At 38.5% G+C, this 17,580-nt stretch overlaps 1 protein-coding gene across 3 annotated transcripts in view; it reads left to right on the forward strand.

Annotated features, from left to right (window-relative positions):
- Positions 1 to 1,417: 1,417 nt before the first annotated feature.
- ArfGAP3 (ADP-ribosylation factor GTPase activating protein 3) overlaps positions 1,418 to 17,580 on the forward strand; it is a 56,942-nt gene continuing 40,779 nt past the window's right edge. For all 3 annotated transcript variants that reach the window (XM_081739075.1, XM_081739074.1, XM_081739076.1), the window contains exons 1-3: positions 1,418 to 1,561; positions 13,929 to 14,120; positions 15,084 to 15,215. In XM_081739075.1, coding sequence (XP_081595201.1) covers positions 1,487 to 1,561; positions 13,929 to 14,120; positions 15,084 to 15,215 — 399 coding nt within the window. In that variant the 5' untranslated portion in view covers positions 1,418 to 1,486. The remainder of the gene's footprint in view (positions 1,562 to 13,928; positions 14,121 to 15,083; positions 15,216 to 17,580) is intronic.

Genomic DNA, 17,580 nt, shown 5'->3' on the forward strand with positions numbered 1-17,580 from the left:
TATATATATATATATATATATATATATATATATATATATATATATATATATATATATATATATATATATATATATATACGGAGGAACAGAAAAGCATATACACCTTTTTGAAAAAGAGGCTATTACCTATAAAAAAACAAAGCTTTTTTCATGCTTTTATTTATCGTCATACGATTATGCACCGAGGCTTAGCGAGATGGTGATGATGAGATGAATGATAATAGTAAAATGAGGAAAGTGGGATGAGCATGAGAATGCAGAGAAAACTTACGCACACGATGTTTGTCCACCATAAAGCCCACCTTGCGAGAGCTAGGGTCGACACAGGTCCCACGCTCTAGATGTGAAAGCTCAACCGCTTCTTTTTATAAAGTTAATCGAGTATTTCTCCGTTACTTAACCTTCAGATTTCACTCTGTTTTCTATTATTTTCGACGTAACTCAACGCAACAGGGACATGAACACAGTGGTATCTAGGGCCGCGGTGGCTCAGTGGTAGAGAGTTCTCCTCTGGTGGTTGGGGTCCCGGGTTCGATCCCAGCCCCCGCCAAGTGAACTTTGTGGTGGACAAACACCGTGTGCGTGGCTTTCTTCGGGGTTCTCACGTTTCCTCCCACTTTCTTCATTCCACCATTTCATTCATTATTCATCATCACCGTCTTCTTTAGCCTAACCGGCATAAGCGTGGGACGTAAAACTCAAAGATTTCATTTTCATTTAAAGTGGTATCTACAACGGTTAATATTCAATACATGCTTCTCACCTGGAATCGAACACGGGACCACGTACACTAAAAGATGTACACGCAACCTACTAGATCAGGGAGGAAATGTATCACTGAGCTACCATGTCCTTTTTTTTTTTTTTTTTACTGTACTAAGCATATTAATCTGAAGGTAAAATCTGATTTAATAGTCTTTCGGTTAGCTCTGCAACACTATATAATATTACGCCTATCGTATAGTGTTCTGTGTTCTTATTAGCAAAATAATGACAAAGGTGAAAACTTCGGCGCACTAGAATATAGATTTATTTAAATCAAGCTTATGCTCTGTTTCAATATATCTAATAATGCCATTCCGCATTAACGTTTGTTATTTTCACCTTAAATTAATACTTGTTCTGGTTTTAAATAAATCATTCATCTTTTACTTTGATTTTGATATTGAATAAGGACTCTTGAAGTCATTTCTATATGTTCTCACCATTCTTCTCTTATGGATTTTATTTTAATTCTTTCATTTGTATTTGCATTAAAATATTTCATTCAAAAGGAGAACCGACCATTCATTCGAAAACCACTGTTGTGCTTTATTGATTTTTGGTTTCTGGGGCTCACTTCTCATTTTGAGAGAACTTTTTATATTGAATTCTCGATGACGCAATTCGCCTACGTCAATTCTCTCTGTGACGCAGTTCCTGACGTCATTTCCAGGATTGTAAGTACGGGATAAACGTCATTTCCAGGCATGACAACAAGTCAAACATGGCGGATCAGTGTCCGAGTAGGAATGATATCCAAGCAATTTTCAAGAGATTGAGAGCGGTTCCAACTAATAAGGTATGTATGATTTAGTTATTAAAATTTATGATAGTCTGCATGCTTCACTAGTATTGTATTATTGAACTAAATCACAATGAAAGGCACTAAAATAGTATACTTAATTGTAAGCATGTGGAAGAAGTGTTAATGTAGCGCTAATCAAAGTATGGAAAACTTTAAATTTTTGAATAAATAAAATAAAAGAGTACTTTCAACAGGAAACATAGCTTAGATCCAGTATTATGATGTGATTTGTATGTACAGCTTTCCATTTTTAATTTGTAGTACGCAGCATTAAAAGTTGGTTTTATAGACTGTAAGGACACGTAAAGAAATCTGATTGAGAGATGCCCTCAATGTTATCAACAGTAAAGAAGCGTGATTCTGAGTAAGGATATGAGTAATATAACTTGCTAGAATATTTTTAAGGTTAAGCAACTTTTCTTTTTCCGCAAGATAAACTGAAACTCTCAAGTAGGTTTTGACAAGCAGTTGTAAGATACTGTTCGCAGATTTGCTGAGATCTCAATTGCGCTGTGGCCTTGTTTTGACACTACTTTTGGCAAGGGTATTCTTTAGCCAATGGGCATTTATTCCGAAGTTGGTTGTCCGCCTAGTTTTTGGCTAAAAGCATAATAATTAGTTCCTTTGTGTACCAAAGTTTAATATTTAATTCACATAGTGTTGCGGGTTAGGCGGGTTAGAGTATCGCAGGGCACGTAGTTCTCTGTCTTTATTACAGCTAAATGGGAAGGGGGACCTGTGTTCTAGAACCTTGCCACCATATTGGTTTATGTTACTTACCCTTACATTGAAAAGTATAATTTTCTTCGCGTTTCTTTACAGTTATTTGCTTACTGCATTTTCTACAATTTATTTTTAGATTTATTAAACTATTACCTACTTTTAATAGGTTTCCCTGATTATCACCAGTCATGTTTACAAATTAAATGCTCATTATATTCCCATCATTTTACCATGGAGTAACCTGGCGCCAAGTAGTTCCCTCCGCTTGCCAAATAGTTCTGTGTTTAGAACCGTTTATATAAGGAAATAAACACAACTTTCGCTGTCCATATACATTACCAAGCACGCAAACAAGCAAATTATTAATTTCTTCTTGGTAAATTTTCAAAATTTTGCTAGAAACGGACAACCAACTTTGGACAGTTAACAACTGCGTTATTACTCGAGCAGACGGTTCTACCAACTTTTGGCAGATTTCTTACATTTTTAGGTTAGGTTAGAGCTTTTAGGTTTGTTCTACCAAATTTTGACAAATTTCTTACATTTTCAAGTTAGTGTAGATACTTCAGGTTGGTTCTACCTGTATTACATCCATTGCTAACGTACGATCCGAAAATTCCTGCCGTCTATGTATACCCAACTTGCACTCTTGTATTCTGCTACCTTCTGCTTCAGTAAATATTTATACATACAATACTTTCACTACCATTGAAAATTCATTTCAACATGTTGGGCACTGACAGAAATTACTTACATTCACACTCTTATTCCTTCACGAAAAATGTTTCACATCGTATTTTACGTACCGTATAAATTTTCTATTTGGTAGAACATCTGTTCGAGTAAACCTACGACTTCTTGTATTGAGAATCTTGAATCATGGGTGAGGTTAATCCATTGAACCAGTTTTAAATTGCTGATGTCCGGGTTCCATGTTAAATTTTGGTTTTCGTCTCGTGTACCGTCAATACTGTAAAGTACATTGTAAACAGGGTTGTTGGAATTTGCCCCAGCCCAAACATTCCCAGTGTTTTTTGAGGCTACAATGAACCTAAATAAATAAAAACTACAAAAATGTAGCCCTACTTTCTTCAGTTCTGTTTCTTAGTACATGTCCAGATTCAGGCTTAAAATATATTTATCAAGAGGTCATCATTAGGAGACAGATAGCCATTAAAAAAAAAAAAAAAAGTCCGGAATTATGCATAACGAATTTCAATTGCGCTCAGTAAAATTTGCTGCAATAGTGTTCGTCTAAGATTCTGCTGATGTCCTCCAGTGATCGGAGGAACGTAAAGGTGTTTTAAACGTTATTTTACTTTTTACGTATAGTTGGGTTAATATATCTTACAATTACTCCTGTTTCATTTCCCTTCTTCACTTGCGGGGGTGGGGGGAGGTGGCTCAGTGATAGTGCTTATATCTTTGTGTGAAGTCTTTGGTTCTATCCCCTGTCAAGTAGCTCATGGTGGACATCATGATGTTCGTGCATTTTCTCGGATTACTCCCGTTTCGTCCCACATCATCATTTCACGAGTTATTCCATCATTCACTTACCTTATTCATCCGCCTCCCTTAGCCTAAAAGACATAATCGTGGGACATTGAACTGGAAGAATTCATTTCATTTTCATTTCCTACTTCAGTTGTGATTGTATTTCGCAAATATTTCTTAATTTTATGCGTTCTTTATTCGTCACGAAGTATGCATCCATATTGTATTACTGCGCAAAAGTAGTACCTGTCAGATATTCAAAATGAAATGAAATGAAATCTCTGAGTTTTACGTCCCACGGTTATGCCGGTTAGGCTAAAGGAGACGGTGATTATGAGAGATGAGTGAAATGGTGGAATGAAGAAAATGGGAGGAAACGGGAGAACCCCGAGAAAACCCACGAGCACGGTGTTTGTCCACCACAAAGTTCACTTGGCGGAGGCCTGTCAGATATTCAGTATTGTAAAGAGTCATATTCGAAAATGTCGATAACAGTGCCCCATGGCTTAAAATACAGTGCACAAAACATTGTTAACCAACTTTAAAACGCAAACAACCTTTTGCTAGTTTTGCCCTTAAGAGCACGAATACTTTCTAACAGTCAGGGCAGAAGCGCAGTATAGAAGCCCTAGTGGTAGTGTGTACGTAGGGAGCAGGCGCGTCAGCGATGGTTGGTGTAGTTATCAATGAGTATAGTGAAAAGACATTTCATACAGTATAAAATCGAATGTCTTGCGTGTGGCGCACCTTTGCTGTAGTTTTATGATCACACACAATATCTAGGTTAGTACGAAGACAGTAGGTTTGAAACACTGATATATTATGCTGTATTGTCAGTTGACCTAATGTGGCCTAATGCGATCCTTCATGTAGTCCAAGATTAAACTTCCGTAGTCACCGTACAGTGATGATCTTTATTGCCTTATTACCTTTTCCGTTTATTTGCTGCTTAATTTTCCTATAATTCTATCAATTTCCCCGTAAATTTTGGTATTTTAGAGACACACTTGGAGATCCCCTGTCTTCAAGTGTAATCTATATGAAAATGAAAATGATCTCGATTGTGATCGCATCACGGGGAAACGGCTAAATAATTTGAAATGAATTTTTGGATTTAGCTATCGTAACCCCGAACTGGGTTTTTATCATGTTTCTTTGATTAAAATGCATATTCTAAGGGGGAGGCGAAGAGTCAATATTTGTGCAAAAAATTTAGTATATCACGATTGTGTCAAATTAGGAAGATGAAACTTGGTGTATAAACTCCTTATCAAAAATAAGTGGACCCATGTATCAGCGTTATGAAAATTCCGGTTTTAAGGGGACACTTTCTATTTCTTCCTCCACATTGAAAACGATGTTGCCTGTTTGTAATCGCATCACGGGATAACGGTTGAACAATTTGAAATGGATTTTCGAACATAGTACTTACCTTGAGCAGGGTTTTTTATGCGCATCGTAATGGAAGTAGAGGGAGTTCAAAGTTTCAGCCACAAATACAGTATCTCATGAGCCCGTCAAAATGAAATGAAATATCCTTCAGTTTAACGTTCCACGATTATGCCCTTCAGGCCAAGGAAGGCAACGATTAAAGTGAGTGAGTGATGATGAAAGAATTTGAAGGAGTGAGATGTGAGAGGAGACGGCAGTACCCCGAGAAAACTCACGGACATAATGGTGTCCACCACAAACTTACTTGGCTGGGGGTCGAACCAAGGACTCCATGCACCAGAGATAAGTGCTATACCACCGTGCCTCCATGAGCCAATGAAGTTAGGAAGATGAAGCTCACTTGTAGAAAGTCTTCATTAAAATTAAGGGAACTCGTCTTTCCTTGTTTTTGAAAATTTCCGCTTTAAGAGGAGGAGGGCGATTTCTTCATATTTAATATTTCCCTGACTTGTTTTGAGGGTAACTAAAGAAATTTCTAACATTAGTAGTACAGGGTGGCCACTCACCTGGAAAACCGGGAAAAGTCAGGGAATTTTTTAATTCTGGAAAAGTCAGGGAATTTTGATGAAAAACATGGAATTTTTACTCGGGGAAAAATTTACGTTCTGCTGTATTCCTAGCCATTTAGCCGGTTTATTTATATACAAAATAGCTTTGGTCGCTGGGGGCTTCGCCCCCAGATTTCTCCTTCATTCTAGGTTTCGTTTATCTAGCTCTGCTGGTTTGGGCTGCGCATACTTTCTTCATATTCTTTTGTCATTTAGTGCTGCCCATGAATTGAGCTGGAGCGAAATCGGGACCATTTTGTAATTAATAAACTTGTTTAGTTCGATGGCTGCTTGATTTCCAGAATTCGCTCGGGGCTGCGCCCCTGCATCCCGTTTTGGTAGTCACGTGATTAATATAAAGGCTGAACGATAGTTGAGTATTTCTGCCGGAAGAGTTCCGAATGTGTGTCGAATTCCACAAAATGTGTGGAATTTTGGTTAATGCGTGTATTTCTATGTGGAATCAAAAACTGTGTGGATTCCACATGCATTTGTACTCAGTGGCTGCAGAACTTTTTGAGACACTCAATTAATTGGCCATGCTTTTTTTTTTTTTTTTTTTTTTTAACAGATATTTAACCTTTTGACCACCAGTTTAAAGTAATTGCATTCCCCTCCTCCTAGTTTTTACACCCAATTCCGCTACTGCATGTACTCCTGCTCTAAAAAAAATCAGCTACAAACAAAATTTTCTGATTTCTTAAAAGCACATTTTATTAGTGCTCATTTACTTCAGTTTCGTTGTTTTGTTACACAATATTTCCTATCTATGTCGACCTGTTCCCCGGTTGCATAACCATCGCACGCCACTGCTGGCAAGACAAAACCTTTGGGACCCGGGCTTACCTAAAGTTGTTAATGCCGGCTTTCTAGACCGAAGTCCGCTACTTCTTAATACAGGTAGCTCCATACTCTCTGGGCCAACACCAAAACTTTTGAGTGTCCACAGGAAATCGAACCCGGGACTACGTGCATCGTACGCACACGCGCTAACTATCCGGTTCAGTATATATATATATATATATATATATATATATATATATATATATACAGTGGCTGATCCAAGGGGATCTGAGTCAGTAACTAAAGCTGAAGTTCTGTGGTGTTTGCAGGCAGTAATGGAACACTTGTCATTCCGATCTGCTTCCCGACTGGCAACAAATTTCATGCTCATGTTCCCTGATAGCGAAATTTGTAGTAAGATGCAATTACAACGTACCAAGTTAGCTTATACTATCGTTCATGGTCTTGGACGACTTTTTAAAGGTGATCTTCTCAAAGAAATAGAACCTTGCAAGCATTATGTTATTGGGTTTGATGAAAGCCTTAACAAAGTCTCGCAAAAGCAGCAAATGGACCTTACGATTCGGTTTTGGGACAATGAAAGAAACCAAGTGTCAGCAAGATATTTAAATTCAGTGTTCCTCGGACATTCAACGTCAGCAGACGTTCAAGTTAGTTTCAAGAATGGTATCTTAGGTTTGGACCTCAAGAAAATTGTTCAAGTTTCGATGGATGGTCCACATGTTAACTTCAAATTTTTAAGTGGCCTGCAGAAAGATCTTGCAAGTTCACCTTCAGATCCAATTCTTCTTGATATTGGAAGTTGTGGGCTGCATACTATGAATTGTGCTTTTAAAGCTGCCATGCAAGCAACAGGTTGGAAATTAGAAGAATTCCTAAGGGCGTCTTATAATTTATTCAAAGACGTTCCAGCTCGTCGTGCAGATTACATAAGATGCACAGGGTCTTCTGTGTTTCCGAAAAAATTTTGCAGCATTAGATGGACAGAAAATTCGGACGTTGCTTCCCGGGCGATGGAAATATTACCGAACGTAAAGAAATACGTACAGTGGGCTGTTGATGAGAAGAAAATACCACAGTGCAAAAGCTTTGATACTGTAAGACATTTCACAAACGATAACCTGCTTGGTGCAAAACTTGGCTTTTTCACAACATTAGCAAAAAACTGTTGAACCTTTCCTGCGTGAATTTCAGGGAGAAGCTCCATTAGCTCCTTTCCTTTACAACTCGCTCCAGGCCATAGTATTGTCTGTTGCAGGTCGTTTTGTGAAAGATAGTGTTTTGGAAGGCCGGCCATTGGTTAAGATTGATTTCAATAATAGCGAAAACTTAAAGCCAGCCAAGTTTGTAAACATTGGGTACACATCAAAGGATGCTATACGAAAAGCCAATACCGTATCGGATAGACAGACTTGAATTTCGACAAGACTGTCGCGCACGATGTCAGAAATTCATACTGAAAATAATGGACAGGTCACCTCTAAAATTCAACCTGACAAGAGCAATTTCTTTCCTGGATCCAAGTGTGTTTGTTATGGATGACACTGTAGCTGCAAAGAGATTGTCCAATTGCCTAGAAATTGTAGTATCCAAGAATTGGATTTCAGGAACATTAGCTGATGAAATCCAAGGTGAATTCAAAGTTTTTGCTAAAAATCCTCTTGTATTGGAAGCAATGAGGACTTATGACAGGAAAAGTAAGAGATTAGATGATCATTGGATGGAGATGCTGCATTTAGGCGCATGCTCAATACATATGACTGATTTTGTGAAATTTCTCCTCATTTTATCTCATGGAAATGCTAGTGTGGAGAGGGGATTTTCAATCAACAAAGAATGTTTAATTGAAAATCAAAGTGAGTTGAGTCTAATTGCACTCAGGCAGGTACATGATAAAATTTCAGCTGTGGGTGGTATTGATAAGTTTCCAATTACAAAGAGGGTTGTTCATGCTGCCCGCAATGCTCATGGAGTATATGTTGATTCTCTGAGGAATCAAGAAAAGGAAGAGAAGAAACAGAAGAAGAGAAATGCCATTAAGAATAAAGTTATTGAACTCGAGACGAAGAAAATGTTGTTGAATGATGTCAAGGAGAAACTGTCTGCAATTGATGATGAGATTATTGGTTTGAGGTCTTAAAACATTTAAGTGGATGTGGTCTTAACTTCAGTTTGATTGTATTGAACTGCAAGTCTGTGATTTGAGGTTTTAAAACATTTCAGTAAAGTAGTGTTCGTTCCAGTAATTTGTGTTTTAGTAGTGGACTGTAAGTGTGTGTACTTTTGTGACTAGTATTAAGCTTAAGATTGGAAAGCGATAGGGATAGACATTCCTCTTCTCATCCTGTGCAGCAGTTGGTTACAGTGGAGTGGAAACACACAGGAGAATTGAAAATTAGGCAAGTAAGTGATTAAAATTAGACTATTTTTCTTCGCTGGTGTTTTTTGTGAATCTTTTTTTAATAATGATCCTCTAGTCCACATTGCATTTCGCTTGTAGCTTCTGTTTAAGCTTTGAAAAACAATGCTATACCAATTTTAGATCTCTCTAGAAATTTTCTGGAAAAGTCAGGGAATTTTGAAATTCCAAATGAGTGGCCACCCTGTAGTAACATGAATTGCGAACGTGAAATAAAAGCAAGGATAGGAATGGCGAAAGAAGCCTTTAGGAGGAAGAAAAGTCTGTTTTGTGGGACCTTGAATAAAGAGTTGAGAAAAAGATTCATAAAATGCTTCGTGTGGAGTGTTGTACTGTATGGGGCGGAAACGTGGACATTACGTAAAGGTGATGGAAATAGACTGGAAGCCTTCGAAATTTGGGTGTGGACAAGAATGGAAAGAATTAGTTGGGTCGAGCGGAAAACGAATGAGGGAGTTAGAAATGGTGGGTGAGAAAAGAACACTTTTAGATATTATTAGGAAGAGGAAGAGAAACTGGTTGGGACATTGCCTAAGAAGATATTGTATCATGAGGGACGTCCCCGAGGGGTGAAGGAGACTACAATTAATGAATGATATAAAAACAGAAAGATCATACGCGAAGATGAAGAAGTTAGCGGAGGACCGTGGAGCATGGAAGCTTCTCAGCTGCGGCAAGTGACCTGCCAACAAAGGCAGAATACCTATGATTATGATGAAAGAAATTCTTAGTTACGACTGCTAGTTAAGGGATTTAAATCCTGAGTGTAGTAAGGAATTTTATTCCCATTTTATATTATATACAATTACCTACTTTTTGGTACTCTATACAAAACTGTCTAGTTCCTTCGTATAGTACTGTTATCGTATGTTACGGAGCTCCTCTAATCTTAAAATATATTATAAGAAAGCAGATTGGCAACTGAAAATGAAAACTCCAGCAATTCAGTTTTTTTTTTTTAAAGTAACATATCTTTTTTTTTTTTTTTTTTTTTTTTTAAGGAAAACTTTTAAGTAGCTATGCGTTATTCTCTTCAGAATAAAACAAGCCTTCAAGTGGTACTGTATGCGCAAGCGTGCATGTCATGACAGAAAGGATGTTTCGGATAAAATATAGAAATTTCCCTCCAAAACTTCATTTCTTGAAATTTGGTGCCCCCTTGGAGACACCTCGGCCACAGGTACCCTAACATAATCTACCTTGAAAAATTTACTTAGTACGTAAAGAATGTCCCAAGTTTCATTGCAATATCGAGAATAACTACGAGGGAAAATATTTTTCAAGCCTGTTCGGCAATACCAAATTTCATATATAAATAGGGAAAAAGTAGAACATGTAAAATAGTTTCCAAAACGGTAGTATTTATCCAAGTGTTACAATAAATACGTCATTCTCTTCAGATTGGAAGTTGTTTTCAATTATTACCGTGTGCATGTGTTCACGATGTGCGAAAAACATGGAAATTTGTGATAAGTGGGGATTTTTAAAAATTTTCTGCCTCCTGGAGCGGTCTCGGCTACAGGTATTTGAATATAATCTATCTTGAAAAATACTATGGCGTATACATGATGCGTATAACAAGTCTCGTTGTAATATCTAGAATAGTTACGATGTAATAAATATTTCTCAATCCAGTTTGACAATATAAATGAGATACTATAGGGTAGAGACCTGCACGGGCCGAATGTTCCAGCCCGAGCCCAATCCAGCCCGAATGTACCTAGGCCCGGCTCAGCCCGAGCCCGAAAAGTTTTGGAGATTTTCGGCCCGGCCCGATAAGTTCTTTAATTCTTGGCCCAAGCCCGGCCCGGGCCCGATAAATTTTAAAAGTTTCATTTTGTAACATTTTTCACGGACACACTTCTTCAACATTTCCTTTATTCTAATTATCGTTTAACGAAAGTTAATAATTATTAAAGAATTGCAATTAATCGGCCCGAGCCCGGCCCATGCATGTCTCTACTATAGGGTAATCGAAACCAGTAACAACACTTCTGTCTTTCTAATATACTAGGTATTACACTCAAATTACACCACCCAATTACCATTCGCTAATGAAAATAAAACAAACCCACATAAATAGGAACTAAGACACTGCTCACTTCCCTTCTTTGGCCCAGAACACTGTGATACTCCTTCTTTACTGTGTGCGGATGAACTTAAGACCTAAAGTACCAACAAACAATGCTGATAAACTTTCTTTTCCTTCCATTTTTGCGAAGCAAAACAGAAATGTTTCTACGCTACTCCGAGAGACGTGGCTTGGTTTCAAGCCGAAACTTGAAGGGACGTTATTACTTTATGTTGTCGAATGCAAAGAGCAGAAGATGCATTTTGATACACTGTTTATCTCTAGAAATTAGGGGAAAAATTCACATAGAAGGAAAGGTACAGGGTCTAGAAGATGATAATTGATTAGATGTGTGTGTAACATAGTGCATGTGCCAAAAGGGTTAATATAGCAGCTTTCTTTCATCTCTGCTCCTAACTTGAACTATGTTAGTATTTGCCTTGCATGTTTAGAGGAAAGTTAAAGAAATCCTCAGTCAGGATGGTCTGTTAGTTCCCCTCTATCTTATATAGTTTTTAAGTTATTTAGCAGCAACTTCAAAATAAATAAATAAATACTTTTACCACTCTTTCCGCCGACCCTGCACCCTTAGGGACTTTTAGTATGTCGTTTAGGCCCCCTCCCGACAGTTAATAGATCAGCTTTTTTTGGGGGGGGGGGCGTTCGTTCCTTGACTGGATTACAACGAAATTGTAGTAACGAAAACCGCAACAACACTATGCCCGAATATTCAATGATTACTACCCTTCACTACACTCCTACAACTTGTTCGTATACATGGAGGATGTAGAGTTGATAATAAATTGTAAAAACATTACCTGTTGGACTAATGGCTAGCGTGCGGTGTGAGAGAATTAAAAAATTTGAACGCCTTAACGGTGTTCGGATTTCACTTTAAACTATAGGTCATTGTAATCGATGGTAGTAAGGAGAAAGTTTATCTTTTAAAATACCCAGGTGTTGTTGTAACAAACGAGAATGGAATTAGGGAAGAAATTAAAACTAGTCTGATTAGGTGAAATCTGTGCTACAATTCGATGCAAAAACCTGTGCTCGCCTTCGCGACAAACATATCGAGGAGGTTAAATTTGAAATCTTGGTATTATGTTGCCAGTAGTACTCTATAGACGAGAAACCTGGTCGCCAACACTGCAGGACGAACACAAAAGAGATGGAATTTTTTTTCGAATCGAAGGAAGCAACAAGCAAATGAATGGGGAAAATAATAACATGAGATTCGACTATACTTCCCTGACATAAGTAAATTCACCCTCAGACTAACACAATTTTATGCGGTGGGTCAGTGGTAGAGCGTTCACCTCTGGTGCGTGGGGCCTTGCTCCAGTCCCAGCTCGCGCCAAGTGAGATTTGTGGTGGACGAACACCGTGTCCGTGGGATTTTTCGGGGTTCCCCCGCTTTCTTCATTCCACCATTTTATTCATTTCTCATCATCACCGTCCCCTTTAGCCTAGCCGGTATAACCGTGGGACGTGAAACTTAAAGATTTCATTTTCATTTTACAACACAATTTTACAGAAACACAATAAATGTGAACGACTGATGTTGTGTGAGCATACAAGTGACATCATGGTACGTTAATTTGGCTGTGAGGTGCTGACGAAATTTACCCAATTAGGAATGTGGTAGAAATCCGCGTTCTACCAGTGTTGTACCGCTAGTAATTATTAACAGGATTATAGTGCAGCTCAGACGAGATGAAAAGAAATGTGTAGACTCAAGATCGATTCAACTCCGACTAGCGCCACCCCATAAGCGTGGGGTCGTCCGGAGAGCAAAAATCCAGCCATGCAAAGCTGCCAATAACATCGCAGCCGAGATTGAAGAATCAGCACGAGCTGTCCATCAGTATTTGCATAGTATGGGCAAGTGCCGATATGTAGCCAAAAGATACCTCTGCTTACAAAACTATAAATGAAATGAAGAGACAATTTACAGTATATGCAGCGAACCTCAATACCTCTGAAATCATGTCACATTCTCCGATGAAATTTGTGCAAATTGTAAAGGTGGTCGTAGTTCTCATTTTTGTAATGACCATAACAATATTAGGAAATACATCAGTATTGCAAGATGGATTGCTACCCTTCTATGAAATAGGAGAACCGTTGCGGGACGCTATGTATTAAATGGACGGACGACTTGCCGCCATGTCATAGCATAAAACTGAGACAATCGCCGGACATGAATCTTATAGAAAATATTTGGCATTTCCTAAAGCTAGAATTTCAAATAGCCACAGAGACCGCAAACAAATAATGCATGAGGCACTATGTGACGAATGTTTTCACCTATTGCAGAATGCCATCGGTAACTTAATATACTGCCACGTAGCTATGAAGCCGAAGTAGTCCAATAAGTACTAACTCCAAGATCAGAAATGCAGTTTTTCTGTGCACTAATATGTGGCAGTAGTCACAAGCTCATTTTTCAGGTTTCTCTTTACTTATACCTTTCTGAATTTACTGGTTAGATCAAGGCGCTTAAAATGAAATAGACTAATCAAATACATTTAGAGTGTTTAGAGGTGTAGTAGGAAGACTGAGAAGACGACGAAAAGATATAAAACGGAATCTTACGAAGGTGTACGAATCCTGACTGGATTAGTTTTGCACAAGGTAGGCCAATGGCTTCCTTTAATGTGCAACAAGATACTTGTATGTTCGTTAACGAAGTCTTGTAAACTAAAGTTATGTACTTCAATTGGTCAGCAAGTGTAAGTTCTTCCCAACAAAACTACTGGGTATTCTGACTTACCATCTCAGCATTTACTTAATACAAAACATGCTTCTGTACTACCTTTGCTGTAATTTTATTTTTCTTTTCTTCAGGTGTGTTTCGATTGCAATTCCAAAAATCCAACATGGGCTAGTGTTACATTCGGTGTGTTCATCTGTATTGACTGCTCAGCGGTTCATCGAGGCCTAGGTGTCCATGTGTCTTTTGTACGTTCCACTCAGCTAGATACGAATTGGACATGGCTACAGTTGAGGCAGATGCAATTAGGTGGCAATGCGAACGCAGTAAGTATGTTGTTTTACACAGGCACACCCTTGTTTCTAAGATTTAAGACAGTTGCTTTACTTTAAGCAGTAGTATAATTTTTCTCTTTTCATCACTAAGCTACCTTGAAATATCAACATTATGTCACTTTGTTGTAGATATTCTGTATTATAATAACAGGGTGTGTTTTCAAGATCGAGATAGAAATTTCAATCGTACTAGATTCTTAAGTTTCTGTATTTTCTAATCAAGGTGGATCCTATAGTTACCAGTCTCAGGCTATTTGGAAAGCTAATTCCTTGCACTATCGGCATCTTATAACTCCGAAAGAAAGCATCTTTGAACCGATTTTTTTTTCTTTAATTTGGTATGAAGAATTTCCTCCCGAAGTTAGATATTTTTCTGCATCATGTGTATTGTAAATCATAATTCAAACACTACTTTCGACTTGCCGGGTAGTGGTAGAGTTCTCGTCCCTGGTTCGATTCTAGACTGTGTGATTTTGGGAACAGCATCATAGCTTTGTATTTTTATTGTTTCCTCCCCCTCATATTGGATCGTATCAGTTATTCAGTCTGTATTACATATGATTAATGAAGGAAATAACAGAATTTATATCACAGTAATTCCTCTACAGGCGAATCCATTGTTATACTGTGGGAAACAATTAACGACTGGACAGAGGATCGAATCTAGGTCTATATCTTAACCGTACTTTGCGTTAACCACTATACTTCCCAGAGGTGACTTTTTAAGGTTGGTAGAATATGACTATTCAGAGAGCAGACTGGGCAGAACAGTGGTTAACGTAAAGATCCATGTTCAATTCTCGGCCCAGTGTTACACAGTATCACTCGTAGTGTATCTTCAGTCTTTATCACCTGTCTCTCTGTTCCCTACAGATCTTCAAATAAATTTCATTTCTTTATTTGTATGTTCTTGATAATTTCATGATGTGTTCATTTTCTAATTTTTCTCTCCAGATGTCATTTTTTCGACAACACAACTGTACCACATCAGATGCACAGCAGAAATATAATTCACGAGCGGCCCAGTTATATCGTGAAAAATTACATCAACTGGCGGCACAAGCAATGAGGATACATGGAACAAAGGTATGTACTGAATTAGCTGCCAGTTTATAGTATATCCTCCTACTAGATGAAAAGCTTGATCTTCGCAGGATGAACAATTTTATTAAAAGTATTAAAACCTTTTCCCCGTAGGATATGCATTTCATTGACAGTATAATGGGGTCCCAACCCCTCACCTTTCATGGCGATGAGAGACGAATTTGAACTTCAACAGCATCGGGTGTGACACTACTTATCTCAGTGACCCAGAAAACTATTGGTTGGATACTAATGTCGACCTGTTTCGTGTATTTTTACGTCACCCCCCATGCCGATGAGGGATGATTTTGGACATAAATAACATGGGGGGGAGGGGTCAATATTCATCTCAGCAATCCCGAAAAATATGGATTAGACAATATAGGATGTGTGTCTGTGTCAATACCTGCCCACCATCACCTCCTGTGCCGATAATGTGATAAAAGTCTATGCTAGGTCTTGGTCCACTCATTTACTAAAAATCATGAAATACGGAGAAGCTGTTTAGAAAAAGTTCCTTTACTAAATGAACTGATAGAAGTTATATTTATGAGTGAAATAGTAACCTTGAGTTCCAGTTAAACGCCCATATTAATTTATTCTAATAGATTTCGATGATTGGTGCAGTTCCCTGAATACAGGTCCATCCCAACTAATTTGCGAAAAGAACATTGCGAAGGGAATTTTGTGCAATAGTCATTTGCAGCCGAATTCCAAGAAAGACACTCCTTAATGTTGTACATGGGCTGAAGAAAGCAGACAATGTAGCACATTGGAAACATTGTAGTATGCTCCGATGAGCCGCGTTTTTGTCTATATCTATAATGCAAGGTGCCTAAAGCCCAATGAACCATTTCCCCCGTAGCGTGTGGAGCGTATCGTTGAAAGTTTAGAAGGCTCTTTCATAATATTCAGATGTTTTTTCATACCCTGACTTGAATGTACTTGTACAGGTGAAAGTAATGAGGAGCCAGCATGTTCATTTTTACATGTTCATGAAGGCACAGTAGACATTTCAATAGAATGGCTTTGTTCTCAGAGCTGAGCGTGTGTACATTTACATTTAAGCATTTCCACTGGCCTACAAGGTCAGCAGATTTAAATCAGTTTAAAATGTATAGCTACTTTTGGAACAGCTGATAAAACGTAGACATATTCGTTTCTGTGGTTCACTGCAACTACAGAATCTACTGATGAGCGAGTTAATTCATATCTAAGTTGGAGCCACTTCCAAACAGAATCCAAATAGTAGGTGGTGATATACGGTCTAAATAAGATCTGCGAGTTATTGCCCGGTGTGCTTATACGAGGGGAATACTGAAAGTCGTGAGCAACGTTTTTTCACAGCCGTATCTTTATTTGTAAGTGAAACCAAATATATTATCTCAATCTACAGACCTTTCTTTCACTTTTCCACATAGTCTTTTTTTTTTTTTTCACATTTTTTATCCATCGTTCTGCAAGTTTGAAAATACCCTTGCGATAAAATTCCGTTCCAGCTGCCCGTAGACACTGACGCACTACTTGCTGAATATCCTCCAGTGTCTCGTAGCGATGGCTTTGCATCTGTTCCTTCACAAAGACGAAAAGATGGTAATCTGAGAGTGCCATCTCGGGGCTGTAGGGAGGATGTGTAAGTGTTTCCCACCCAAATCTCCTGATATGCTCCATAGTGGCACGTGCAGTATGCGAACGCGCATTATCCTGTTGAAGGGTGATTTTCTTTCCAGGACGTTTTATCACGCAAGGCGCGACGGAGCTTCAAAAGTGTCTGGATGTAGTAGGCAGAATTTATGGTTTGTCCAGGCTCAAGAAAGTCAACCAGAATGCAATCCTGCGCATCCCAGAAGATGCTCCCCATAACTTTCCCTACCAGTCACATTGTCTACGCTTTTTTCTTTCGAGGCGAACTCAAGTAGTGACATTCCATACTCTGTCGTTTTGTTTCAGGTTCATAATGATGGAAACAGCTTTCATTTTCAGTCAAAATACTCGTCAAAAAGTCATCACCTTCACGTCGAAATCTCTTTAAGAAGGGTTTGGGCAATGACATTTGTGGTTCTCGGTTAATAAACTGGGACCCAACGGGCACAAACCTTCCGATAACCTAAGCTATGAATCATTTCTTGCACCGCACTATGTCCAACGCCAAGTGTTGCAGCGATTTCATTCACAGTGATACGCCTATCTCCACTAATCAACTCATCAACCCTTACCTTGTTGCGTTCCGTGGAGGCAGTTCGAGGACGCCCGCTGCGAGGTTCATCTTCGCTACTCGTGTTTCTATCCTTAAAATATTTCACCCACCTCCTAACACTGCTTTCACCCATGCACACGTCTCCATAGGGACGCTTCTGCTGTCTGCAGT

The sequence above is a fragment of the Thermobia domestica genome, chromosome 14 (genome assembly GCF_964235325.1).
Source record: "Thermobia domestica chromosome 14, izTheDome1.hap1.1, whole genome shotgun sequence".
Lineage (NCBI taxonomy): Eukaryota > Metazoa > Arthropoda > Insecta > Zygentoma > Lepismatidae > Thermobia > Thermobia domestica.